The 27,682-nt window shown below is 40.3% G+C and overlaps 1 protein-coding gene across 16 annotated transcripts in view; it reads left to right on the forward strand.

Annotated features, from left to right (window-relative positions):
- The window catches only part of LYPD6B (LY6/PLAUR domain containing 6B), a 176,109-nt gene that overhangs the window by 84,279 nt on the left and 64,148 nt on the right, over positions 1-27,682 (forward strand). For 14 of the 16 annotated variants that reach the window (XM_055380175.2, XM_004032636.5, XM_055380185.2 and 11 more), the window contains one exon: positions 6,838-6,908. The exons of 1 other annotated variant lie outside the window; for it this stretch is intronic. In XM_055380175.2, coding sequence (XP_055236150.1) covers positions 6,904-6,908 — 5 coding nt within the window. In that variant the 5' untranslated portion in view covers positions 6,838-6,903. Of the gene's footprint in view, positions 1-6,837; positions 6,909-19,813; positions 19,907-27,682 lie in introns of those variants that run through there. One more of the 16 variants, XM_019021654.4, reaches the window with a different exon arrangement.

Raw genomic sequence — 27,682 nt, forward strand, 5'->3', positions numbered from 1 at the left:
GACCCACTCCTGTGGAATCCAAGGGCCATTCTTCCTATTTTTACCGTAACCAAACAGCATACTGAACTCTCATAAATATTTACTCACTAATTTTCTGAAGTACTAATTCCCTTTGTTGAAAATATTAAAGAATGTCTTGTCCTTTTAATTCCTCACTGCACTAACCCCTCCAAGAATATGGCTTATAAATACAACACTTCTTGGGGGATGCCAATATATAGTCCTTTTTGGGGCTGAGACCAACTACCTTGTAATTATCAATGACAGTTTTTCCACTGGGCAGAGAACGTTATCTCCTCTTTGCATATAGCAGATAATTGTTATCAATGCTCAGGGCAATTATGTGCATGTGGAAAACCCATGTAAAGGTGTGTTTAGTGATAAGTGCATGGTCTGTTTTTTTGGCAGGGGTTCTGAAACCCATGATGTTAAGTGGGCATCACATGATACAATGAACAGGTGTGCATGCTGGAGTAGCTCAGCATTCTCAACTAGGGTTGTCCTTAGCAACCCACGAGAGTAGCATCACTTCTAACAGTCCTGAAGTTGCATTAGCCGGGCAACTATTAGCCGTTATTGCCACTGCTCACTAATTCCTCTAATGGAGTTCATCAGAAATAGAGCCCGTGAAAATATTAGATATTTCATAAATAATTTGGAACTGGCACTTAAATGTGTTATGCATTTTTTTCCCCGGCCAACTGACCTTTCTACTTGCTTGCTTTAGGATTACATAAAAAGGAGCCCGAATTCTACAAGTTAGGTTCCAATTGCAGTGTTGCTCATCCCCAACTCTTTTCCCACCTCCCCCTCCCTGTACCAACCCCACTGTCCAAGTTATCAGGGAATGTGATAAAGAAATGGCCACAGGAAGCTTCTGTAGGTCATTTTCCTACAGCCCAACATTCGGGTAGACCCAGGCTCAGCAACCAGATTACAAAGAAGCCTTTGAAGGATGGTCTTTCTGTGATTTATTATTTTCTAAGAAGAAAGTTGGTGTGGATCGATGTGGTCAGACTGCATCTAGCAGAAAAATTCCAGGAGGAAATTGGGTTCTCCCAGTCAAACAGAAACTTTTCATGTTGCCTCATTTCCGCCATCCCAAACCTCTGGATTGGTAAAACCCAGGAACTCAAACACATCTTACCTCCCAGTCAGTGCTGTAACATCACAAATCACTAATCTCCAAGCCTGTTTGCCAAAGTCAAACAACGCCTGGCCCCGAAAAAGCCCTTCACAAACAAAGCCACACCTGGCCTGCAAGTTAGGATAAGTAGATTACTCTCTAGACACAGCTGAAAGTTTAAGCTGCCAAAACACTCTTTCCTCTTCCTGGAGGGTTTTTCTTTGCTCTAAGCCCCTCTTCCACCCAGGGAAGCCACCCTGCCTCCAGGGGCCGTGGAATTCTCGGGAGAATTTAATTCAGTCAGGAAACAAGTCAACCTCTCCCCCATCACAAATGTGGAGGACAGGCTTGGCTGGAGTGGATTAGGTTAGGAGGGAAAGTGGTGAGGAAGTCCTGGCTTGAGGTCTTGGTGGATTAGGTCTATGATACCACTTTCTCCCACTGTGAATAAAGTTGGTATCCTAACCCCATTTCCAAAGAACTCAGGCATCTTCGAGTACCTTAAGTCCAATCACTCTCTTGAATTATATGCTATTGTTGCCCGCTATTTTAGTTCTGACTCCTTTTACCACCACAGTGTAAATATTTTTTGTTTTACAGAGACGGTTTAAAAATACTCATTTAAGATTACCTACCTATATACCAACTTTTCTAATCCTTGACATTCCTTATCTCCTCCTTCCTAAAGTAAGGTCTTTAGATATTCTTTTGAAGTTTTGTTGGTAGTAAACTCCTCTGTTTTTGTGTATAAGAAAATATATTTCTTTCTCATTCTTAAAAAATTTCTTAATTGGGTGTTCTAGTTAAGACTTATTTTCTCCTACCACTTTGAAGATAACTACTGTCCGTTTACAAGTAAATAAGTACAACTGACCCTTGAACTTGAGAAGAGATGCTTAAACTCTTCATAATTAAACAAATGCAAGTGAAAATGAAAAGAAGATAACTACTATCTTCTGACTTCAGTGTGGCTGCTGAGAAATTAGCTGTCAGTCTAATTGCTGACCTCTTTTCTGGCTGCCTTCATAATATTGTGGTTGCTTTTGGTATTCTGTAGTATCATTTCAATGTCTCTAGATGTGGAATATAGTTGACTCTTGGACAATGGTGGGCTTAGGGGTGCTGACCCCTCTGCGTGGTTGAAAATCCATGTATGATTTCTGACTCCCCCAAAACTTAACTACTTAATAGCCTACTGTTGGCCAGAAGCCTTACCAATAAACAGTCAATGCATACTTATTTTTTATGTTATATGTATTATATGTTGTATTCTTACAATAAAGTAAGCCAGAGAAAAGAAAATGCTATTACAAAAATCATAAGGAAGAGAAAATATATTTACCATTGATAAAGTGAAAAGTACGGATAAAGGTCCTCATCCTTGTCATCTTTACATTGAGTCAGCTGAGGAGGAAAAGAAAGAGGAGGCGTGGGTCTTGCATCTCAAGGGTGGGAGAGGCAGAAGAAAATCCATGTATAAGTGTGCTCACACAGTTCAAACCTGTGTCGTTCAAGGGTCAACCATGCTTTTGATTTCTTCTGCCTGGGATATAGGGTGTCTCTGCATCTTTGGATTGGTGTCTATCACCAGTTCTAGAGAAACCCTGGACATTGTGTCACAAAATTACCTCTCCTCCATTCTCTATTCTCTCCTAGGACGTCCATTAGACTTGTGTTCAACCTTCTTCTTCTGTGCTTCATGCCTCTTAATAGCCTTTTAATAATTTCCATATCTTTATCTTTCTCTCTGTACTGCATTCTGGTCATTTTTTTTTTTTCATAAGCTTTGTCAGGTCAGTAATTCTCTATTCAGCTATATAAATCTGTGGTTTAATCCGTCCATTGAGTTTTCAGTTTTAATGATTTTATACTGTTGTTGTTTTGTAATTCTCTATGGCTAGTTTGCAAATCTTTCTGGTCATTTTCTTAAAGTCTCTTTCTGTTTGTTCATTTTAATATTTCATATTTTATTATATGAAATATTTTATATATAGTAATATTGTATGTCTGAGAATACTAGATATTTGGTAATTGAGGGTGTAATTCTGTTGTTTATCATTTATGCCAACTCTCATTTACATTGTTTTGTTTTCTTATGTTTTGAGAAATTATTTGTGTGAGCTTATATTTGATAAAATTTAACAATATCGAGGGCTCAAACTGAGAACTTTCCTCCAGAGAAGATTTAAATTTCTTGTGTCCTGGAACTTGGGATCAGGACTGATCTGGGACTGCATTAGTAACCTTTAAGGATCTTGACTTATTGCCCAAGTCTCGGGTTCAGCTGCCCCACCATGTGAGGGTCCCAGCACTCAGTCTCTGGTTCCAGAGGACTTAGCAGCACCTGCTCCCAGGGCTACCCTGACTTGTGTGTGTGCTTGCCACTTACTATTTTGATTTTATATTTCCTTCCTTTCCTCCCCTCTTCCTTGTATGTATGTATGCATGTGTGTATCTATGTACTTTCTTGGGACATTTTCTTTAATTTTTTGGTGGTCATAAATGCATTATAAGATTGTTATATTTACACAGGATCCTGTTATATTGTAGCAGGAAGACCTTGCAGAATATGTGCTAGGAGCAGAAAAATGGATCTCTTATAGAATACCCCCAGTTCCTTGTCTCCTTTCAGTTATAGCTAACTTGGGCCTAAGTGTCAAATGAGACCTGGAACTACTCTACTCTTGGTTTATGGGGTATAATGGTGCCCTAATACCCAGAACAATTTCACATTCTACCTACTAATCTTTTTTGTTGGACTGATCACCTTGAGGTCATTGGCCAGAGATGTGTCTTCAAAATATAGTACTGCATAGGTAAATGATGATTTTTTTTAAAAAAAGAAACAAATTAGACCCCATATTTGGTTATTCAACTCCTTTAAAAGATGTTTTCAGCTAACATATATCATTTACATGATTTCTTAAAAGAAAAAACATAACCTATTGCTTCTAAAATCTTTTTGTTTTTTCTTCTTGGAAATGATGTTGCCATCATTTGCTTCTTGAAAATCAAGCTTGAGTCTAATATTTCTTTTTGTACCTAGTCACATCTATCATGTAACAAACTTTACTGGAATTGAATTGCATTTTCTAGATGGTTTGACAGAGACCTGGAAATGGCATTTAGGGATGTTCCATCAAATAGCATTTTAAATCTCCTGACAGGTCAGTCTTTAATTAGTAGAGCAGGTTATTTGGTTCAAATTATAGATCCAAATCATGGACTTTAGGGACACTTTCTGAAAACTGCTTCCTTGTCCTAGTTCTAATCATTGGCACTGCATTTTTTCCACATTATTGTTGAGCAGTTACTGTAATTAGATGAGAGAGTCTCACAAGGATGGAAGTTGGAGATAGAACTGGGTTTTATTTGGTGTTAATCAAGACAGTCTTTAGTGTTTTTGTCTCACCTGGATAGAGACTATTGAAAGAAATGTGTAAGGCACTAAGCATTTCCTAATGAATGGTGGTAAGAGGGTCTTTGAATGTGAACATTTCCTAAATTTTATCTCTCAAAAAATAACCTTACAAAACAAGTCAAAATTTCTTAGGGAGATTACAGAGCCTTTGTATCAACAAAATAGCAACAGGATGCATTGTAGAATGTTATGCATCTGTTCATTGCTCAGATGCATAAGGAATACCAGTAAAGAACATATCATCTACTTTTTCTTTGCTTTTGAGAGACTGCTCTATTTTTTATCTTGCCTAGTGTTCTGATCCCCTTGGTTGTAACCATAAGAAAATCTGATGAGAATTATGTAGGCCATCTGCCCTAACTTCACAAATGAGAGAAAAGGAGACTTTACCTGGGGAACCTCATCTCTTTTCTGATGAAAAATGATGAGTAATCCGTGATTGCTTGAAATACAATGTTGAATGGGTGAATAACAAAGGGCATGTGAGATTTGTGGGGTTGATTGCATGCTTCCTAAAACTCAGCATATATGGCACATCCTTTAAACACAAGAAGGTCCTCTGCTGGTTATCTGCCAGGGACATGCAAGGGAAGAATGACCAAAATCCATATGTTTAGGACAGTTCTTGAGAAAGTCATCTCCTATAGACTTTTAAGACGCTAATAAGAAAACAAATAAATTTAAGAGCTATAGTGGGTGAAGTTACTTAGGGTATACATGATTTCGACAAGCTTGGGAATTTACAAAATATAGGAAGCAGGATGTTTCTTGAGAGTGTGGCCTAAAACACTTCGGACAAATGCCAGGCCTGGGCTACCCTCTGAATATGTGTCCCAACCCATACTTTAGGGAACCCCTCCTCAAACTCTCTATCTGAAAATCTCATCTTTGGGATGGATGCAGTGAACTCCTTCCTGCTGAAGTATAAATGACTAATAAGCTTTGTGGATTTCCTCCTCCTGGTTTATAACTGGAGATAATCTTTAAGTCAACGGAATGCAGCCTCAGTTGTGTACTAGCCAAATGTATCTCCTTGGAGGAACTGGTGAGGAGTTCTAAGTGCTGTTTAGAGTTACAATGCTTTTCCTGTGGTGTATGCAGCATCCCCAGCTGCTGGTGCTGTGATGAGGTAGGTGAGACTTATGGTGAACTTTATGCAGACTTCTTGATGGGGCTTTGTAGGCAGAGCAGAGAGCCTGTGTAACTCATCTTTATATTGTTCATTTCTAATTCAATGCCTGGTGCAAGATAGAAACTCTGTAAGTATTGGCTGTTGAATGGAGGTCAGCCTGGGACTTGCCAACAAGGCGTGGTGTCTGGGAAGGAAGAAGGAGGAGGTACATACACAGGTGCCTGGACTTCTGCTTCCACTTCATCCCAGGTCCTTACCTTTCGTCCAGGAGCCTGGGTACTGCAGGCTTTGTGCTCCAATTAAGTGGGTACACCCCCCTCTTTCCTGTAGGCCCCTAAGAGGCCAACTTGACCAGAACCCCGAATGGCAGCTTTTCTCCCTGCAACTCTTAAGTCTGTGATTTTCTGAGCCTTGGATTCATCAGGACACAGAGGGAAGATTTGTTCCCCCTTGAGGCTATTGCTGAGGACAGTTTGTGCCAATCTACTGATCTGTCCCCCAGTCTTTGCTCTTAAAATGGCAAATTTCCAGATGTATGACATTTTTATTATTCTAGGGGAAAAAGCTCTTTAAATGCCTTTTGAAGGGGAGGAGAAGAGAAGTCGCTAGTTTAATTTGGACAGAGTGGTTTGGCTTGGGTCCTATAGCCATATCATAATGAGTCTTTATTTAGGCACACATCCATGGAGTAATTAATCCAGGAGGGGCAAAAGCTAGTTATTTATCTTAGGTACCTGACAAATTCTGTTTTATACCTGGAGGTAAAGTTGAAGATGCATGTTCACAACCAAAAACTTCTGCATCTAAAAGAGGGTATTAAGCCTTGTCCCACTAATTTACAACAGAGCTGGATTAAGTGATTTTCTGTGACTGGGGAAAGGAGTATTGACTGCATTCTCCTTCCTAATTCCTGCAGACACTAAAAATGTGTATCCACTCCATCTATGTCCTGCCAAATCTTTCTACCCAAGGACAAGAGGCCACTGTACAAAATCTGGTCTTTCTTGTACCTGGTTTGTGGTTAGGAAAGGTTATTGAGCCTAAGGATCTCTTTATGATGTGCCCCCAGCCTAAAACCCCCTACTTACTTAAAATCCCTTTATCCCAAATGTCTACAATATCAGTCATAATGATACCTTTTCATGTTCATTTGTTTAGATATGCCACACTTCTGCCTGCTGTTGGCAACCCTCCTGGACTAGGCTGCTCTTGTTAATCACATGGATGTTGTGAGTATTATGTTCACAAGTGGATGTAGAGAAGATACTTTTATTTAACTATAAATGCTCACCACGTGAGCTACTCATGCTTAGCAAAAATATATTAAACATTTGTGATCTGGAGTTTCATTAATCTCAGGGATTATGCTGCTTGTTCATTGGTTAAATAATGTGGTTTCAGTATCTTCCCCTAATCATATTGACTTTTATGAAAGAACTTTTGACACAAAGCTGTGTCTCAGAATGTTTTGATGTAAAGGTAGCTGCTGATCTTAATTTGCAATTGTGGATTCATTTCATCTTGTATGCTTTTATGTTATAGGTTTCTTAACATTGCCAGCATGAAAGTGCCTCAGATGGCTTTGAGTCCTAATCTTGTGGTTCTGTTCACTGAAGATAAGCAGCATTTTTTTGATTATTTTATTTTCCTATGGATTGCCAATAGGTCTAAATAACCTCCTTAGTTGTACTGGCAGGACCAAGTAAAAAGACAAGGGATGAAAAAGAGGGAAGGAAAAAAAGGAAAGAAAGAGAGAAAGAGCAAGGAAATATGAGAAAGAAAAAGAGGAGGGAAAGAGGAAAGAGAGAATTGTCTTGGGAAGGTGATATAGGCCACTAATTACTTTAGAGCTGCAAGCCTCCTGCACAATAATTTATTTGTAAGAAAGGGCCCATCTTCAGAATCCCAAAAGAAAGTGTATCCATGGGCCTGTGTGGTTGGTCAGCACCACTTCTCTCCTCCCTAAGTTTAATGATCAAAGGATGGGAAGGCTGTCAGATCCCTTCCTGGATCTTAAGTCAGTCTCTTGTGTGACTGACTTGAAGAGTCACAATGAAAATTTCCCAACATAAAGCAAAGGACATCTGACCAGCAAAGTCTTTGGGAGCTAAAACAGAATGAGAGGCTAGAAAGAATTGATGATGAAAATACTTCTTTCAAAGAGAGAAGCATCTTAGAAAAGTCCACAGAACCACAGAATCTTAGACAGCACTCTCAGGTGATCATTTTAGTCTTGTCATTTGTGCTTTATTTATGGAGAAACTGAGACCGGGAGAGGGGAAAAGAGATGCCAAAGCTAACCCAGCATGGGGCTGAGCAAAGCCATGCATCCTGGGTCCATGCTCCCTTTTTTAAAAGAAACACTCATAGGCAAGTCAGGGCTGGTTGCATAGAATCAAATGCAATAGGGCAGACAGAATTTATTTCATTGAATGCTTAAAGAAGAGCCGTGCCTAGAATGAAGTTTATTTTTTTGAGGTTTTGAAAATGTAAATTTTCCAGGGCCATGCCAGATTCCCTGCGTGCAACAAACAGAAGCAGCATTCTAGATGGAACCCAGGGAGCCTGGGACAGATTTACAAAGGGTTCATGTAGAAATGGACTCATCTTTCATGTACCATGATTTGGTTTCGGTTTGGGCAAAAGGAAAGGGACATAGAAAAGTACATAGGTTAATGACAAGTGGAACATGATTGCTTAGGCCCTTTCTCTAGGGAAGGGGTTAGATGCAGCTCGATTTCTCAATCTCTGGCAGCTCTAGTGGGTGCGGGGCCAAAGCCCAACATTTTGGCTCCCTCTCCTTTTCCGCAGATGGAAGTGAAATGAACTCATTGGCAGCCGCACGCCAAGAAGGAGAAAGGCTTTGAAGCCTTTTTAGTGCTACTTAGCAAGGAGATGTACTGCTAAAGACTGGGGACAACTTATTTCCATTTTACAGATGTGCAGTTTGTTAACTGTGCTTGGCCCTGCCCCATTAAATTAGCCTTCCACTCTTGGTAGCTTGTTGAATGAATTGCTAGGGCTCTGCTTCATTGCTGGTTGGCAGGCAGTTTAGTAGAACACTTTGATAGCAAGCACCAACACAGAATTCTGATACTTAGATTGTTTCAAAGTCTGTCCAAAGCCCTCAGTTTCTGGGAACTGATGCTATTATTTATTTACTTATTTAAAAATTTTTTTCTATGGTGCATTTCATTGTAGCAACAGACCAAGAACAATTATGGATCAGGAACTGTAGTACTTATTTAATTACATTTCAGAATTTTGTTTTTACTAGGTTCTAGATCTCCAGTGAATTATGTGGCCCACAGCCTCTCATTTCTATGTGCATCTGGGTTGCTTCCTCTTTAGCCAGACTTAAGATTTAAAGGGTCCCACAGACTCATATTCAGGAAATTGAATGTCTTTGGCTAGAGCGATTCTAAACTGCAAAGTAGTCTTGGGAAACTGGGCCTCTGTAGTCAGTTTAATGAGGTACTAAGACCCAGGAAAGGTACTAAGGCTCTGTGGTCAGTTTAATGAGGTACTAAGACCCAGGAAAGGTACTAAGCCTCTGTGGTTAGTTTAATGAGATACTAAGACTCAGGAAAGTTACTAAGACCCAGTGGTTATCAATAAAACAATATATTCATTAGTATAGTTTCATTGATAATTAGTGGGTCTTAGTACCTTTCCTTCCTCCCTGTCCTTTGACTTTAGGTGCTGGAAAGGGAGGCAGTGTAGCCAGAGTAAATCTGTTTCACTTCAAGATCACAACTAGGCGTTGGTATTGATTTCTCCTCCCTTTGGGAATATCTTAGAGAACAGTCTTGGGAACCATGCAGATTTGGGCATCTTTCAAGAGTATCAGAACCACTAAGTCGCAATACATGCACATGTCTGCTTGTAAGGTATAATCCTAGATGTATTACTGCAAGATTAGCAGAACTTCTTGGGGAACTTGCTTCAATTGGCTTTGACTTTTTGTAGAGTGCTTTTCTTTGCTAGAATCAGGGAGAAGGGAAGGTGAGAGAATGTTCTTTCTACCTTCATTCAGTGTACTTCAGTGTCAGTATGGAGATACACAGGAGAATGTGTGTGAGCTAAAATAGTGAAATAAAGAAAATCCATTTAGCAAATATTTATTGAATGCCTTCTTGGTGCTAGATGCTGTAGATACAGCAGTGAACAAGCCATGGTTCCTGTTCTCTGGGGATATGTTATATTGAGGGGAGAGGAAAGACCAACAAGCAGTATATTTCTAGTGGTGGCAAGTGCTATGCGAAAACAAATAAATGAAGGAAGGAAGGTTAGGAAGAAGGAAGGAAGAGTAAGCAAAGCAAGCCAGCAGGGAAGGGGGCTGGGGAATGCTGGCGGTATTATTTTATGAAGTGTGGTTCTGAGAAGGGGACGTACAGCGGAGACCTGAAGAAAGGAGAGAGAGAGAGCCCCATGTACTTGAGCTGGAGAAGGATCAGGCAGAGGGCTTAGTGGGATGGAGTCAGCTTCTCCCTGTGCTCTTCTCTGCAGTCACATCTTACTACCTTGGCTGCTTCTGATTTACAAGTTGGCTAGTCTCATTTTAACCATAGTTTTATGAGGTGGCTGCTATAGAATTATGCCTAGATTGTACCTTATTAAAGCAGTTGTTGTTGTTGTCAAGCACCAAACTCATTATATTTCGATTACATGGAATTCTGATTTTTTAGAAAGCCACAGAAAAGACTCCAGCCTACTAAACTCTTTATCGCTTCTAAGGTATCTGTAAGCCTGGAAAACTATTCCTTGGGGGATGGGAATGCTTACATAAATGTAGAGTTTTTTACTGCCCCTGTAATTCAGATCGCTAGAGAGTATTCATCTGAAATAAAAGTAGGTTTGCTTAAGATAGATTTGAATCAATGATATAACTTGAAGTTATGCCAACAACCCCATTCTCTCACAGTATATGATGTGGCAGAGGGAAAAGTTGGTATGGGAGGAGGCAAAGGAATGCAAGAGCTTTGCATTAGCCAAATTTGGAAGCAAGCCAGGATCCATCCTGAGACCACGTAGTCAATCTGGGTTGTCAATCACTGTCTACCAGCCCAGGGCTACTTGATCAAGATCTTTGGAATTGGTGTGCTGGAACAAAGAGTAGCGAGGCATGCAAGGTTAAGAACATGCTATATTCATAAAATAATATTTTAAAACCAAAGTTATTTTAGAATCATGGGAAATATTTAAAGCAACCATCAACTCTTTGAAGATTACTTGTAGGGCCGGGCACAGTGGCTCACGCCTGTAATCCCAACACTTTGGAAGGCCGAGGCAGGTGGATCACTTGAGGTCAGGAGTTCAAGACCAGCCTGGCCAACATGATGAAACCCCATCTCTACTAAAAATACAAAAATTAGCCGGGTGTGGTGAGGCACGCCTGTAATCCTAGCTACTTGGGAGGCTGAGACACAAGAATTGCTTGAACCCGGGAGACAGAGGTTGTAGTGAGCCAAGATTGTTCCACTGCTCTCCAGCCTGGGTGACAGAGCAAGACTCTGTCTCAAATTAAAAAAAAAAAAAAAAAAAAAAAATAGATTACTTGCAGTTGTGTCTGATTTTCCCAGGGTCCCTTTGTAATGTCAATTGTAAACTATTTTTTTTGTAAGTTTTGAGAATTCCTTTAGGTTAAAAGGATATTGTTTAATGAGCTTTGTGTGCATATTTAAATATGTGTATGTATGAATAAAGAAATCTGTATTTTTGGCCAGGCACGGTGACTCACGCTTGTAACCCCAGCACTTTGGAAGGCCAAGGCGGGTGGATCACCTGAGGTCAGGAGTTCGAGACCAGCCGGGCCAACATGGTGAAACCCCATCTCTACTAAAAATACAAAAATAAGCCAGGGGTGGTGGCAGGCACCGGTAATCCCAGCTACTCAGGAGGCTGAGGCAGGAGAATCGCTTGAACCTGGGAGGCGGAGCCTGCTGTGAGCCAAGATCGTGCCACTGCACTCCAGCCTGGGCAACAGAGTGAGACCATGTCTCAAAAAAAAAAAAAAAAAAAGTGTGTTTTTTTCCAAACTATTTCTATGGAGGTTTAAAATATTTTTAAAGAAAGAATTAAGAAGCCTCAGAAGTCAATGAGAGATACTTTATTAAGAACCAGAGCTGATACCTTATGTCACATTAAGGGGACATTTTCCTTGATTCTCCCTGCCATCCCTCCCCACCCCAGGCTGGGAGTGGTACCCTTTCTTTGTGTTCCCAGAGTATCCCATGAATGCCTAATCATAGTCATCGCTACCTGCTAATTCATATCTTTCCATGGCTTTCTGGAGGGCTGACACTGTGTCCTTGAGCTTAAAATTACCAGCAGTTTGCATGGGGGCTGACATGTAATAGGGGCTCCATATATGTTTATTGACTACCTAGAAGAATGAATTAGTTATTAAGATTTATATCTTATTCAGAACATTCTGGCAACCAAAGCAAAAAGAAAAATGTATTAGTTTCACAGTTTCATATGCATTTAAGTCTAAACAGAGCATTACTTCAGAAGTTATATTTTTCTCCCCTCGGTGCTAAGTGCCTGAAAGTATTTATCTGATGAAACAGTGAGTTTCATAAGAAGCATTATTTTCAATATTTCATAAGCTACCAGTGCCCTGGACTAAATGAAAGAATTACCATGGCTTTTGGTAGAACCTTACAGCCAGAGGCCAACTCCAGCATCCAGAGATTCCGAGTCTTCATTAGCTTTTTAGCAGATTCACTGTTACAACATCTCATTCCCAGATGGCAATGGGTCACGAGCCATCTTATTTTATGCCACTGGATTTTATTTTCATGATTGCAACTCTCTAATAGATATTCTACTGAAAGATTTTACTGTGTGCATAGGCTGAAGCATTAAGTGAAGTGTGTGAATTAAGGAAAAACACCCAATAGAAAACAAATTGTAAGGGTGTTGCAGTTAGTTTAGAAGGATATGGCTCCTCCAAATTCTGCAGAGGCATTTGTCCTTGCTGACTTATAAGCTTTGTGAGAAAATAATTATTTTGTGAAAAAAATGTGAATACTGGTCAAAGTAAGCTAATGAATATGGCCTAATTAAAAAATGTTTTTAGGCAGCTTATTCTATGAAGAGGGAACAGTGCTAAGGAGTACAAAGATGTAGTTGCTGAAGGAAAGAAGATTGATTGGTTTTTGCTCTGTATATATGGGCCAAGATAGAGAAAGAGGACAGAGAGGAAAATTAAAAATCCTTTGATCCAGCAACAATAATTCTTCATTTAAATGTTTTGGATGGATGCATTTCCTTTTAAGTTGGATAATAAATTAGTAGAGAAAGGCAGTGAGTAGTTGTGTTCTGAATCCCAAGGCAGTCTAAGGAGAGAGTGAAGGCAGCAGACATTTACTGAGCATCTGCTATTTTCTAGGCATTGTGTAAAGGACTTTAGGTATTGTTTTTCTTTGAACTCTTATAGTAATCCTGTGAGTCAAAGAGGGGGAACTGGATGAGTGAGGTTAATTAAATTGTTAAGATCATGCAGTTAGTGTATATATCAAAGCCATGATTGAATTCACTTAAGTGTGTTCCAAAGCTCAGGCTGTTATTATTTTATTTTTAAGATACTCCAGTGGTTTCCCATTTACAAGTAAGGGACCCACAGGAGCTTCAGAGAGATTGCAAAGGGTTCATTTAAGGGTATATCTGGCTTATCTATGCATAAGAAAATATGTATCTCTGAAATTATATGTATGTCTCTATTTCAAAAACATGTAGGCATTTCAAAATTTACCAATTAAAATTTTATTCAAAAACATTTTTTCTGGAATATAAATTCAACAAGAGCAGAGATTTTTGTATATTTTATGTGATACAACTCATGTGCTTAGAACCATGCTCAGCATAGCAGACGCTCAATAAATATTTGTGCATACAAGAGTGAAACAATCATTATAGTTCTTTAAATATGCCAGGGCTTATTTAATCAAATTTTTGTTAGTAGACATTTAGATTGTTTTCATTTTTTCTTTCATAAACAACACATCTGTACTATAAATAAGTCCCTATACATATAACTTTGCACCTTACAAAGAAATATTCTATTATTTCATTATAATAGATTGCTGGAAGTAAACTTGCTGGGTCAAAGGAATACATATTTTAAATTTTAATGCAATCTTTCTGGGGCAATTTGGCATGATGTATCAATGCCATTACCTCTAACACCATATAAAATTACCTGTTTCACATCCACCTGGCTGACATTAGGAGTTAATCTTTTCACTCTTTATAAAGTATCATTAAATTCCAAAATTCAGAAGGCTTATTGCTTCCTCCAAGTTTCTATTTATCCTTCTTAGAAGCTAGAGTAATATCCTGCGGCTTCTTTCCTCCTGAGTTGAAGGAGTTTGTGTGATGACATTTCTCAATGAAATTACTTTTTTAAAAAACACAAATTATGTTCTCTTTTCTACTCTCTGAACTCCTGTTTGAATATATGGATTCAGACTCTTGTCATTGGTAAATATGAACCTAGGGAGGGAAAGGAAGTCTGGAATTAGTTGCACATTATTAGCAGGTGGAATCTGACCACTTGCTGAGAAACAATTTATGTATTGCTGTACTCCATGTGATTTCTTGTTCCAGGCCCAACCAGTTTGAATGAATGTGACTCCATAGTATGTTCATGTTGGCTGTTAAAGATGTAGAGAAGAAGCTACTGACTTTTATCTTTGCCACATAAGCAGGTGTAGATGTGGATGGGAAAATCCATGTGTGACCAACAGATCTTTCCACTTAGCAAATAAAGAAAAGAGCACTGGCCTTTTGCATGGGTTTTCAGCAGAGGAGGTTTTCTTTTTTTACGTAGACACAGGGTCTTGCTCTGTCAGCCAGGCTGGAGTGCAGTGGTATGATTATAGCTCACTGTATCATCGAACTCCTGGGCTCAAGCAATCCTGTCACCTCAGGCTCCCAAGTGGCTAAGACTATAGGTATGGGTACCACACTCGGCCCATTTTTAATATTTTTGTAGAGACAGAGCCTTGCTATATTACCCAGGCTAGTCTTGAACTCCTGAACTCCTGCCTCAAGCAATCCTCCTACCTTGGCCTCCCAAAGTGCTGGGATTACACAGATGTGAGCCACTGCACATGGCCATCGGCAGAGGACTTTAAGAACACACAGAAGCATATGTTCAACATTCTCCAAAACAATTTTGGCAGTGTTATATTTTCTAAAGTAATGTTCTCTTCTGTCTTATGCACATGAAAACTATGTGAACTGGTATATTCCTCTTGCTGTTTACTAGGAAGTTCAGAACCAAATGTAAATCTTAATCACTCATTCATTCATTTATTCAATAAGGATACATGGAAACCCTGTGACATGTAGCACCGTGAAGTGCTGGCAGTCCTGAACTCAAGGCCACAGTGTCAGCCTTCCAGCACGGTGGTTCGAGTTCCAACTCGGGAAGGAATGGTTTATTGCCTCCCGGCGCCCCTATGCTTTGGATGCTTGCCCTGGAAGGGGAGAGCATGGCTTTTCCCATGAAACATAACCCGTTCTCCACTAAGCTTATTAGCAATAGAAAGGGGGCAGCTCATATTCCTCTCAGGTGTCGTGAAAGGCTGCTGTTGTCCAAGGGTGAAGGCCCCTTGGTAGCTTGATTAGCACACAGCTTGGCCTGTGCTGATTTTCAGATGGAGACCATCAGATATAATCTACCGCTTCATTAGGTTGACACTCTTCATGCCCCCTCTTGTAATAATGTCACCAGAGCACTTAATAATTTTAGGTAAAGCCTGTAAGCATACACTTCAGAGGCAACCTAGGGTCGGCGGTGACAGATGCTAGCAAGGCAAATCTTTTCTCATTCCCTGCACTGTTTAAAATATAACAAGCAAAGAGGTATCATAATGGGGAAAGTTTAAGTATTAGAGGAGCAGAACTTACAGCAACATAACTACTTTAAAACAATATCTTATTCAAATTTGCCGTGTTTCAAGATCAAGGGGGCCATGAAATAAATTGGATGATTATTACAGACTTAAAGAAGAGAACTTGTTTATCTTAGAGAAGAGAAGGCAGAGAGAGGCCCTTAAGTATTTGAAGATAGGTAATATGGATCATAGTTGTGAACTCCTATCCATTTCCCATGAAAATTAGAGACATATGTCTTACATTTGTTCAAGAAGGAATTAGGTTAGACTATAAGAAGAACTTTCTAGGGACTGGAAAAGCCCATGGGTGGGAAGAAAAGAAGACTCACCTCTTTTTAAAATTTCTTGCTTCCTTCCTTTTTTGTTGTTGTGTGGGGGTGGATTTTTTTTTCCTTACTGGAACTGAATTCCAGAAGTAATTTATTGGCCTGACACCAGGCTGTGTATAAATTCACAAATGTATATAACCTGCTCCCAGAGGACCATGTGCATATGGGAGGGATTGGACAGATTGTTCTATATTTCCTGGGTGACAGGCTGTGGTGGGAAAGGGCTGGGGACCCTGAGTGTTTGGCTTGTAGCTTACACCTAACACCATCTTTTCTTGGTCAGTGCTGGTGACGCCAAGGCAATGAGCGAGCTTGTGGTTCAGTGCTTTGCATGATGTGGGGCTCCCTTAAAGAACCAAAGTGTGGGGAGTGCCTTCAGGGCAGGGCTGCTGGGAAGTGGCAGGGCGAGGAGGCTTCCTTCTGTCCCCGTGATTCCCTCACATAGGGTAGTGCTAAGCGAGGTCCAGAGAAGGTAAATGGGAGAAGTGTCATAAACAGTTGAACTTGTAGGAATCAGGGGTGCCCCTTCAGCATGGCAACTGAATCCTTGATCCTCAGGGAGTTAGCTAGATATGACTCACACCTGCTGGACTATGAGAGCCAATGTCCCTCCCACACTCTTAGATTCAAATAATTTCTTTCAGCTCATCCTTGCATTTAGAATGCCAGTACTTTTGTAGCATTGATGTTGTATTCCCCACACTGGCTGAAAGAAGGTTTTCCCTCACTTTTATGATTGGGTGACCAAGGAAATAAATGCCTGGTGAATTTCCACAAAATCCAGCATCGTGGCATAAATTCTTTCTCTCCATCTTGAATTTTCTCTCTCCAGAGAGAAAACTTTTCTCCATTTGTCCCATCTTTGATCGTTCGTTAGGCATAAAAGGAGAGAGGAAGCTGCAGTTTGCAAAAATAAACACTTTAGAAGGGATTTGGCCAAAACATAAAGAAAACAATGTTTACATTTCCCATCTGCAAATTTTATGATAGAGGCACATATTTATTTGGTGCCTACTGTGTGCTATAGGTACTGATAGATAACAGTAAAAAAAGTCCCTGTTCTCTTGGAACTTACCTTCTAATGTGAGAGGCCAACAAAAATCATCAGGTGGTGGTAAGTGATGAAAAAAGCACTAAAACCAGGTAAGGAAATAGAGATTGATAGGGCAGAATATTCTTTAGATAAGCTGGTCAGGGCAGGCTTTTGTGACTAAGTGACATTTGGGCAGAGAGCTGAGTGAATGCAGGCAGTAAGCCATGTGACTGTCTGGAGCAGAGCATTCCAGGAAATGGGAACTATGCATGCAAAGTTCTGAGGCAGAGCCACAATTGTACTTGGTGCATCTGCATGGAGTACAGTGGGGAGAGAAATCAGGGAGGTAGCCTGATTTAAAGTTGTTTGGTGTGTCTTTTCATCTTCTGTATTTTTTATATATTTTCTATCATTTTGTTCTGTTATTCTGGAAATGTCATTAGGAATTACATAGCAATGAATCAGATTTGTAAAGCCATTCAACATTTTGCATTCCAAGTGAATTTAATGTGTCCATAGTTTCTGAGTTACTGATATATTGAATTTATTTCTGCCATGTTATTTTGTATTTGTTATATGAAATCTTTCTTACTTTTTTTCTTTTTATTCACTATTAAAAAAATTCCAACCTCCTGTTGGATTATCAAGTTTTCTCTTATTCTTCTTTTACCCCCCGTACCTAATTGGAAGCTGTATTAATTTTAATTTCTCAGGGCAACTATAACAAAGTAATACAAGCCGGATGGCTCAGAACAACAGAAATTTATTGTCTCATAGTCCTGGAGGTTAGAAGTCTGAAATCAAGGTGTCAGCAAGGCAATGCTTCCTCTAAGATCTGTAGAGAAATCTTTCTTCTCCTCTTTCAAGCTTCTGGTGGCTTGCTTGCAGTCTTTGATGTTCCCTGGTTTGCAGCTGCATAACTCGAGTCTTGTCTGCACAGTGAGTTAGTAGCTGCTGGAGAGAAAATAGTACTAATTTGGAATTCTCACACCTGTACGGTTATAATAGTTAACTGATAACATCGAGACTTGGTCTGCTATCATTTACCTTTTGGATTCCTGTATATGCAACCCTGCCCATGCTGCATATTAGAAACTTCTGCTCAGCTTTTAAAAAATACCGGTGTTCTGGCCAACTTCACTTAAGACCAGTTAAATTCGAATCTTGGTTGGCGTGGCTCTGGGCATTGGCGTTTATTAAAAGCTCCCCGGGTGACTTCATCACCCAGCCAGGATGCAGACCCATCGTGTGGAGACAATCTGGACAAATGTGTATTGAGCACTGGCTGAGTGCAGCCAGCCCTGCACTGGGCTTGGGAGGTGCACCCGAAGAAGACCCGGAGCACCCATCTTGCTTTTTCCAGGAATGGGGTCCTGTAGCATTTATTGAGGGTCTTACACCAGGGGCTCAGTTAATATTTGTTAATTGGTTGATTGAATTGCAGATCACTGATAAGGGGCCTGGGATACGAGTGAAAGAAGTGTTGAGTGAGAAGGGAATTGGACAGTGCCAGCCAAGTATTAAATTAGGGGAACAGGACAGGAGATACCGCATCCTTAAAATGCAAACCTTGTTTTTGCCACTTTCTTTTGTGTGTGTTGTATATAATGCTTATCAACCTCTCCCCCCATAGACAACTTTTTCTCATCTCCTGTCTTTAAAAAAAAAGTTTTAATTTTAGAGACAGGGTCTCACTATTTTGCCCAGGCTGGCCTTGAACTCCTGGGCTCAAGTGATCCTCCCATCTTAGCCCCGTGAGCAGCTGGGACTACAAGTGCATGCCACTACGCCTGGTTTCCTGCCCTCTTGAACTAAGTATTTTTTTAATCGACTTTTTCCTTCTTCATCTGATTACAAGCTACGTATCTTAATTGTATTCTTTAGGGAGTAACCTTCGTTTTAGAAATTAATAAACTTTTACTTTAGAATAGTTATAGATGTATGGAAAAGTTTAAAAGATAGTACAAAGAGTTCACATATACCCCACACTCAGTTTCTGCTATTATTCACATCTTACATCAGTTTGGCACATTTTTTACAATTAATGAGCCAATAATGATACATTATTATTAGTTAACATGCATAATCATTCAGATTTCCTTAGTTCTTTTCCTTTTGTCCATTATCTCTCCCACTATCCCATCTATGATATTACATGTATGCACTACACTTTAAAAAATATGCATAAATCCATTTATTTCCCAGCAAAGTTTAACTTAATTGGCAGCTTTTTATTTGTATAAGATGAGACCATTAACACACTCTAATTCCCCTTTGTTTTTCCGTCTCAACTTCTTGGCTCGTTGTATGTAAATTTTGGTTCCAACTTTTTTTTTTTTTAGGACAATGAGTTTATGATCTGGGCAGGGACCTTCGGTGAGAAATGGCAGTTCTTCTTGGTCTTCCTATGCTGAGGATGTGAGAGAAAACTACAAGTCTACACCATGTTTTTACTATACCATTTGAAAAGTTTAGAAATTTATGTTCTAACATTGCAACATGTGATGCAAAAAAAAAAAAAAAAAAAAAAAAAATCACACCACCATCACCCTAAAACAATGACAAGGGAAATTAGCTATGGGTGACAATAACTTGTCTTATCAATCTCAGCAGATCTCTCCTTCCAATTGTCTCTTCTGAGGAGCATAAAGACAGAATCATCACGAGATGCAGTAAATAACCCCCACAGAGTTTAATTGTTTTTAAATTGCAATTATAACTAATTAAATGCTAAGATGTGAACAGCTGCACAAGAATATTTAACAGATTTCTTGGCATCATCCCCACTTTTAATATTACTTTTAAAAGGCTAGCTATGGAAATAAGTAGTGAGTGGTTATTTTATGCTTTTCACATCAGAAACTGAAAAAACAACCTGAAAGTTGGCAAAGAAAGGATTCTGTGGTTTTTCTAAGTCTCTCAAGCCAGTGGACAGCCACAGCACTCAGCATAATTGGGTAAGTGTGGTCAGCAAGTCCTGAGAGATGAGATGAGATCAGTTCAAACTGCATGATAAGGGAGGTCTTTGTGGCGGATGCTTTCGTCTAACATACATATATTAAGCTTTGACTGTGTACTTATCACTGTGTTAGAACTGGGGTCCCAGGGCAAAATAAATGATGACTTCTGCCTCAGAGGAGCTTGTAGTATGATGGCGGAGATGGTCTGGTTCATCAGTGGCTTCAGCTTAATGCAGAGGATGGCAAACTATGGCCTGAAGCCAGCCTGCCAGTTTCTGTATGGCCTACGAGCTCAGAATGATTTGTATGAAGAAAAAAGAAAACAAGAATGGGGGTGAGGTCTTTGGGCACTGACTTTTTTGGCATTTCTGTCCAAAGTAGAGCCTCTATCTGGCCCTTTAGATGAAAGACTAGTTTTTTTTGTTTGTTTCTGTTTGTTTGTTTGTTTGTTTTCAAGACAGAGTCTCCCCCTGTCACCCAGGCTGGAATGCAATGGCGTGATCTTGGCTCACTGTACTTTCCACCTCCCAGGTTCAAGCGAGTCTCCTGCCTTAGCCTCCCAAATAGCTGGGATTACAGGTACCCGCCACCACGCCTGGCTAATTTTTGTATTTTTAGTACAGACAAGGTTTCACCATGTTGGCCCTACTGGTTTTGAACTCCTGGGCTCAAGTCATCCGCCCACCTCGGCCTCCTAAAGTGCTGGGATTACAAGCATGAGCCATGGTGCCTGGCCAAGACTAGTAGTATTTTATAAGTAAGAATCACAGCGTACTATGAGGCTACGACAGCAAAATCTTACTGGGGAAATCAGAGAAGTCACCCCCAGAAGAGGAGATACTATAGGAACAAACATTTAATGGCTTTTCCACTTGACGTGCCTTCAAATACACCAAATTTCACATCTTCCACCCCTGATTTGTATTGAATTTGTTCTTTCCACTGTTCCCTATGAAACGTGGTGTCAACTGCTCTACTTGTCACTGCCCATTGATTGTGTTCCTTACTATGAAATCTACAGATGGGGCTTCAGAGGTCCTGAGAACCCCCTAAACTGAGAGTGTACAGATGCATATGTGCATTTTTTTTCTGGAAAGAGGGGTTCATAGCCTCCCTCAGATTCTTTAAGTGGTCCGTCATTTGAAAATGTTGAGAAACACAGTTTTAAATTAGGCTTCTTGGAATTAAAATCAGTACCACTGATGGTGGGTTCTGACTAGAGCAGATTCAAGCAGAGGGATTATGAGTTTCCTTCTGTTAGTCCAGGTCAAATTTCCAATAGCTTCATCCATTCACAGCATATTTAGAGAGAAACCCTTCTCAAACTACTGGATTGTGTGCTTGGACGATACATGCAGTTGCGCTCTTGAGGGAACCTGGGATATTAGAGGATATTTGCCTGGATGCTCAAGAGAGCAGAGTCTGAGAAAAAGATTAAGATGCTAACAATTTACTTGGAAGATACAAGCCCGGGTGCGAGAGTGAGGGAAAACAGAAGTGAGACAGGGGAAGATACGGTGAACACACTGGGATGCTTTATTGTCCTGACTGATGCCTTCTGGCAAGCCTGAAGAACCACATCTGTCTCTTCTGCAACTAATACAGGAGGGTCACAAGGAAGGGCCACACGTTGAAACAGCCCATAGAAGAGAGAAAGAGGGGGTGGATGGATCTGCCAGCCTCCCTCCCTTCTCCCTTTTAACATCAGCAAAATTTTGTCCCAGAGCAGCTAATACTACTTCACTTGAAGTTGGCATCCTCCACCCCTCAGAGACTTCTCAGGAAGCTCTGTGGTGTGGTATTCTGGTCAATGCAAAACAGAGTGGTGACTCAGTGAAAGTGAGGGTGCCAGTCAAAAGAAAGAGAAATAAAAGCAATGCTTTAAGGAATCTGGGAAGGTGCACAAGGTTTGTTCCTCCTAGTAGGGGAGGCAGCAGACCTCTGAAGAAACAACAGGTGACAGCTGGGAGAAAGGAATTTCTGGGCAGAGGAAACATGTGACCGGAGGTGAAAACTGGAGAAGATAAGGTGTGCAAACTAGGGCAGGGAAGAAGACAGTTCTGCTGAGGTAGTGTATTCATGCCTCCATCTGCATGTCCATCTGATATTCATTAAGCTTCTATTCTGTGCCAATGACAATATGAGTGAACAAAAACAGAAATGGTCCTACCCTGGCAGAGCTTACAGTGCAAGAGACAGATATTAATCATGTGATTATACAAGCACGTGCAAAATTGCAATGATGTGGCGTGCTCATGGGGGAATGAAGAGTGGACTGTTCTGTGAACCTTTATTAGGTGGAGTTAATCATGGTGAGAGAGGCCAGGCTCTCCAGGCTGAGTGGTGCATGCACTGAGATAGAAAGGAAGACTAAGAGTTAATAGCAAGTGAAAGGGAGGAAGGGGCACTGTAGGAGGGATGCCATATCCAGAGGCTCTGCGGAAGGATGGAGCATGGCAAATATGAACCTCAGAAAGAAGACCGTGTGGCCAGAGCCAACAGAGGATGAGGGAGAATGGCAGGATGGGAGGTAGGCAGCAGGGCTGGGCCACGCCAGGCTGTGTGAAAGGAGTTTGCATTTGTCTGAGGAGCAGTGGGAGCCTTTGGATGCATTTATGTAGATAAGTATTATAATCAGATTAGGGGTCATTTGGGAAGGCCCAGTAAAGAGAACCGCTAGATATTAAAGACCCTCTCAGTTTAGACAGTCTTGGCCGAATTATGGCTATTGGGGGCCACTCCTCGGAGACCCCAAATATTAACAACCCCAAGGATGTGTGAAGGAAAAGCAACTCCAGGAAAATTCCGATAGTAACAAACAATAGGCATAGGAGACTTTAGGGCTGGTAGCTGTGGAATTAGAAGACACTTGTGCTTACCTGCTGGAACATATTTCAAGCACTGTAGAATCTTCTACAAATTTTATTATTTTTTATTTCTTCACAACACTGTCAGGGCACAAGAAACTCGAGGTGCACACATGGAAAGTTCTAGAATTGAATCACGAATACGGGTGCCCTCCTGAGGCCTCATCCCTCCAGTGGGATTGCTGGGGATGGTCAGGTGAAGGGCTCCTCCCACACGGTCTGAGACTCCAGGGCGGAGAAGCACAACCCCAGCTTCTCAGCGGTTCCCAGAGCGTTGACTCAGATTCTCTTTGAGCCTTGCTTTGCCCAAGGCCCTGATGCCTACTCTGCTTCCAGGAGGCTTGGGGGTAGTTGTGCGGCCTCAAACTCTACGTGTTCAAAAGAAAACAAAAACAAAACAAAAAACGAAGCAGAAATCCATGGTGAAGCAATTGGAGGAGGAAGAGCTATTATCAATCCAACTACTAATTTACCTTTAACTTGTGATAAAGAGGGTAACCCAAGTCATTAATCCAGAGGAGGGTATCTCTGAAGGACAGGCTTTTCTGCCTCTTGAAAAGCTTTGAGAGGAATTTAAATGAATTCTTATCTGATAGGGATTTATTTGTGTATTGTGACTACCTCCAGTCAGATCATACTGTGATGCTTTGTTTGAGGGTTTGTTTGTTTTTTTTTTGTTTTTTGTTTTTTGTTTTTTGTTTTTGAGATAGGGCCTTGCTCTGTCACACAGGCTGGAGTGCAGTGGCACAGTGTCAGTTCACTGCAGCCTCTACCTTCCAGGTTCAAGTGATTCTCCCCCAGCAGCCTCTGGAGTAGCTGGGATTACAGATGAGCGCCACCACGCCCGGCTAATTTTTATATTTTTAGTACAGACAGGGTTTCACCATGTTTGCCAGGCTGGTCTCGAACTCCTGACCACAGGTGATCCACTCATCTTGGCCTCCCAAAGTGCTGGGATTATAGGTGTGAGCCACCGCGCCCAGCCTTGTGTGATGCTTTGGTGTGACTATAAGAAGCTTCAAGATTGAGTAGGGCAGGCTTGGCTGATTGGCTGATTGCAAATTTATGCACATGGGCCTGTGTGTGTGTGTGTGTGTGTGTGTGTGTGTGTGGTGTTTTGAGTGTGTGTGTGTGTATAGTCAGAGATGATGGTAGTCATGTGTTCTGAGCTATGGGTAGTTTCCATTCTTCTTCTGTTTTCAGGATATTTCAAGATGGCTGTAGGAACAAGTTTCTCTTGACCCGTTTGCCTGTCAATTCAGTACACAATCAGGCAAAGGAAATATCTCTATGCAATATTCCAGCGCCTCCCGTTCTATGGAATGCCCTGCATTTTCCTTTCTGAATTGAGCAGCTGCATGTGAAAATTGATTTAATATGTCAAATCTTGGATATTTCTTCTAAAAGCTTTTAGCTTGCTTAGTAATGCTAAACTGTGTTACATCCTCCCAGGGAAAAGAAATGCAGGACTTCACAGTTGGATTTGGACAAATTGGAGGCTTTTAGGAAAGTCATAAAAGTGATTAAGGGCTGGAGGGAGTGACTGACAAGAGATTAAAGGAGTGAAATTCGGATCTTTGCCAAACTACAGATGTTGGGGGAGCAGAGGGCAAAACACTTAGAAGATGATAAAATGCTGGGGAAGGAAGAGGGGCTGTTTCAAGGCTCTTAACCTCTTTTTGGCTCATGGACCTTTTGCAAATTCATAATAGCTCTGAACCATCTCCTTAGAGGGATGTCCAGGCTCATACATTTTTGGCCTGTCTCTTTTCTCACTCTAGTTTCCAGACGTGTGGTGTTATCATGTAAGTCAGAAATGGCCAGCCCTTTTGCTTTTTCAGTAGAAGTTAGAAATACAGACTTTAGTGTGAATTTTTCTATTTAAAAAACTATGCTGGCCAAATTAAACCTCTCTCTGTGCCCTCTAGATTGCCAGTTTGCCTCCTCTTGTTGAGGGCAGTGCTGAGGAAGGCTGGATGCAATGGCTCACAGGTGTGACAAGAGTGCTTGGCTGACTGCAAAGAGTAGGATTATGGGACAGTGGACGAACAAGTGTTTTACAGACTTCTACAGCCTGCAGTCTTATTGAGCGAACAGTAGCTGCAACACTGAATCAAATACATACCTGGAAATGATGCTAAGTGCTGTGAAGAGGTAGTGAGTGCTGTGTACGAGGGAGAGTACCCAGGGAACTAACCGAAGCAGAAGGGGGCATGGAAAGACCTCTAAGAAAGCAGCTAACCTGAAACCTGAAGGATACATTGACAAGGGGTGCGGGAAGGAAGAACATTCCAGGCATTTGGAGTTACGCAAGAATGACCAGAGTTCTATTAGGTTGATGAAAAAATAATTGCAGTTTTCGCCATTACTTTTAATGGCGAAAACTGCAATTACTTTTGCACCAACCTAATAGAAAGAACTTGAACATTTATGTGTCTTCACATGTTATTTTCTTCATTTACAGGTAAAAACAGAGCCCGAACCAAGAAACTAAGCTCTCTCGAAAGATTTCCAAGAGTTAATTTTGTGTGTGATTTTGTATGCTATTTTTCTTTCATTCATAGTTTATTGAGCATATATTAGTCTCCTCCTGTACTCAAATCCTACACACACACACACACGCATACTCCTATGTCCTGTCTGCATAGTAATTGCTGGCCCTATTCATCTTAGCTGATTTTTCAAACATTCAACTTAGATTTTTAAAATTACTACTGAATGCAAATCCCTGTAAAAGGTACAAAGGAAGTACCTGCCTTTGAGGAATTTATATTCCAAGAGGCCAGGGAAGACTTCTGCACAAGAAACAAGAATGTATCACATGCACCATAACGTGGGTTCCTTGATTAAATTCTTTTCTCACCCTCCCCGACCCTGCTTCATTCCCTGTGTATAACCTTCCCTACTTCTAACTGTAGAAGAACATCTTGAACTTTCCTTCATATCGTCTATCCTCAGAAAGTATCCATGAATCAATCCTTCCCCTTTCTTTATCTCCATGCAACCTCTAAAGGGCATATAATAGAAGCCTTATGATCCACATCCTTTAGTCCTGCTCTGTAGAGACCACCTTCCTTTATTGTTGTAGCTGTTTCTTTTGGTATTGACCTCTGCATTTCTAAATAACACGCGTATACCACTCTTTCTTGTCTTATCAGTTTGGGATGTTATCTATGACCTTTTGTTATATCAAAAGGCTCTAGTTAAATTAGTGGTAACAATTGACATTATTATAATTCTGCAATTTTGCCACTGCTTACCCAACATGTACTGTGATCACCTACTCCCTTTCTTGTATATCTTCTCACTGTACCTAGAGGTTATTATTGACTGAGCATATGTAAACCTCATTGCTATAAGCAGCTTGGAGCCCTGAGTCTTCTTGCGTTAATGTGGATGGGTTGCTCTGTATGCTTGGTGTGGAGCTGTTGTATTGCTATTTCCCTTTGTGGTGGTTCTTTGTTCTGATATTCTTGTTTTCTGAATCCATCATCCTCTTTCTTTGCTTACTCGTTTGTTTTTTTTTTTTGTTTTTGTTTTTTTTTTTTTTTTTAATTATTTTTATTTTTATTATTATACTTTAAGTTATAGGGTACATGTGCACAACCTGCAGGTTTGATACATGGGTATACATGTGCCATGTTGGTTTGCTGCACCCATCAAATTGTCATGTACATTAGGTATTTCACCTAATGCTATCCCTCCCCCAGACCCCCACCCACCAACAGGCCCTGGTGTGTGATGTTCCCCACCCTGTGTCCAAGTGTTCTCATTGTTCAATTCCCACCTATGAGTGAGAACATGCGGTGTTTGGTTTTCTGTCCTTGGGATAGTTTACTGAGAATAATGGTTTCCAGCTTCATCCATGTCCCTGCAAAGGACATTAACTCACCCTTTTCTGTGGCTGCATAGTATTCCATGGGGTATATGTGCCACATTTTCTTTTTTTTTTTTTTTTTTTCTCTGGTATAGAGTTGATTAACTTTCTTTTTTTTTTTTTTTTTTTTTTTTTTTTTTTTTTACATTTTTTTTTATTATACTTTAAGTTTTAGGGTACATGTACTCGTTTGTTTTGCTGGTGCACACCCTCTGATTTCTTCATGTGCGTCTTTTAATAGGAAGTCAAATTCTTGATCCTTTGCATATCTAAAAGTATCTTTAATTCTGTATCAGCAAAATTATCTCTCAAGTTTAAGGGTTGAGCAAAGAGTGAAATTGTTTGTTTGTTTGTTTGTTTTTAGGATTTTGTAGTTACTTTCCATGCTTTTCTATATATGTGGCTGTGGAAGAGTCTGATGTCATTTTGGTTTGTGATCTTTTATTTGTAATTTTTTCCCCTTCTTCTCCAGAAACTTTTAGAATTTTCTCTGGTTCTGAAATTTCACAATAATGTACATGTATTTTTTCATTCATTTTGCTGGGACTTCTCTCAGCCCTTTCAAACTGGAGACTCATGTACTTTAGTCGTAAAAAATTAAAAATATATATTTATTTGATTATTTCTTTCCTTGTATTTTTCTTCCCTTTGTTTGTTTCTAGAACTCATTTGGCTCGTGTACTGATCTTCTGTGCCTTTATCATTTCCCTTCACAAATATTTCTACTTTCTGAAAGATTTCTTTGACTTCATCTTTAACCCTTCTACTGATTTTTTCAAAAAATTCTAATAACTTCTTTTTACTTCTAAGAGTCCTACCCTACTCTCATTATTCTTTTTACAAAGAAATATTGCATCTGTAAAACAATAACCCGATGACATTTTTATCTTTTGAGAAAAAAATATAGTTTTTGTATTCCTTATTGTGTCTGAGGTCCATGTATTGTTTGTTATTTTTGGCCCCACTTTTTCATGTGGGAGGTTTGCCTCCAGTGTCTGGTGATCCTGGGCTGTCTTTAAGCTGAAAGTT

The sequence above is a fragment of the Gorilla gorilla genome, chromosome 11 (assembly GCF_029281585.2).
Source record: "Gorilla gorilla gorilla isolate KB3781 chromosome 11, NHGRI_mGorGor1-v2.1_pri, whole genome shotgun sequence".
NCBI classification, from domain to species: Eukaryota; Metazoa; Chordata; class Mammalia; order Primates; family Hominidae; genus Gorilla; species Gorilla gorilla.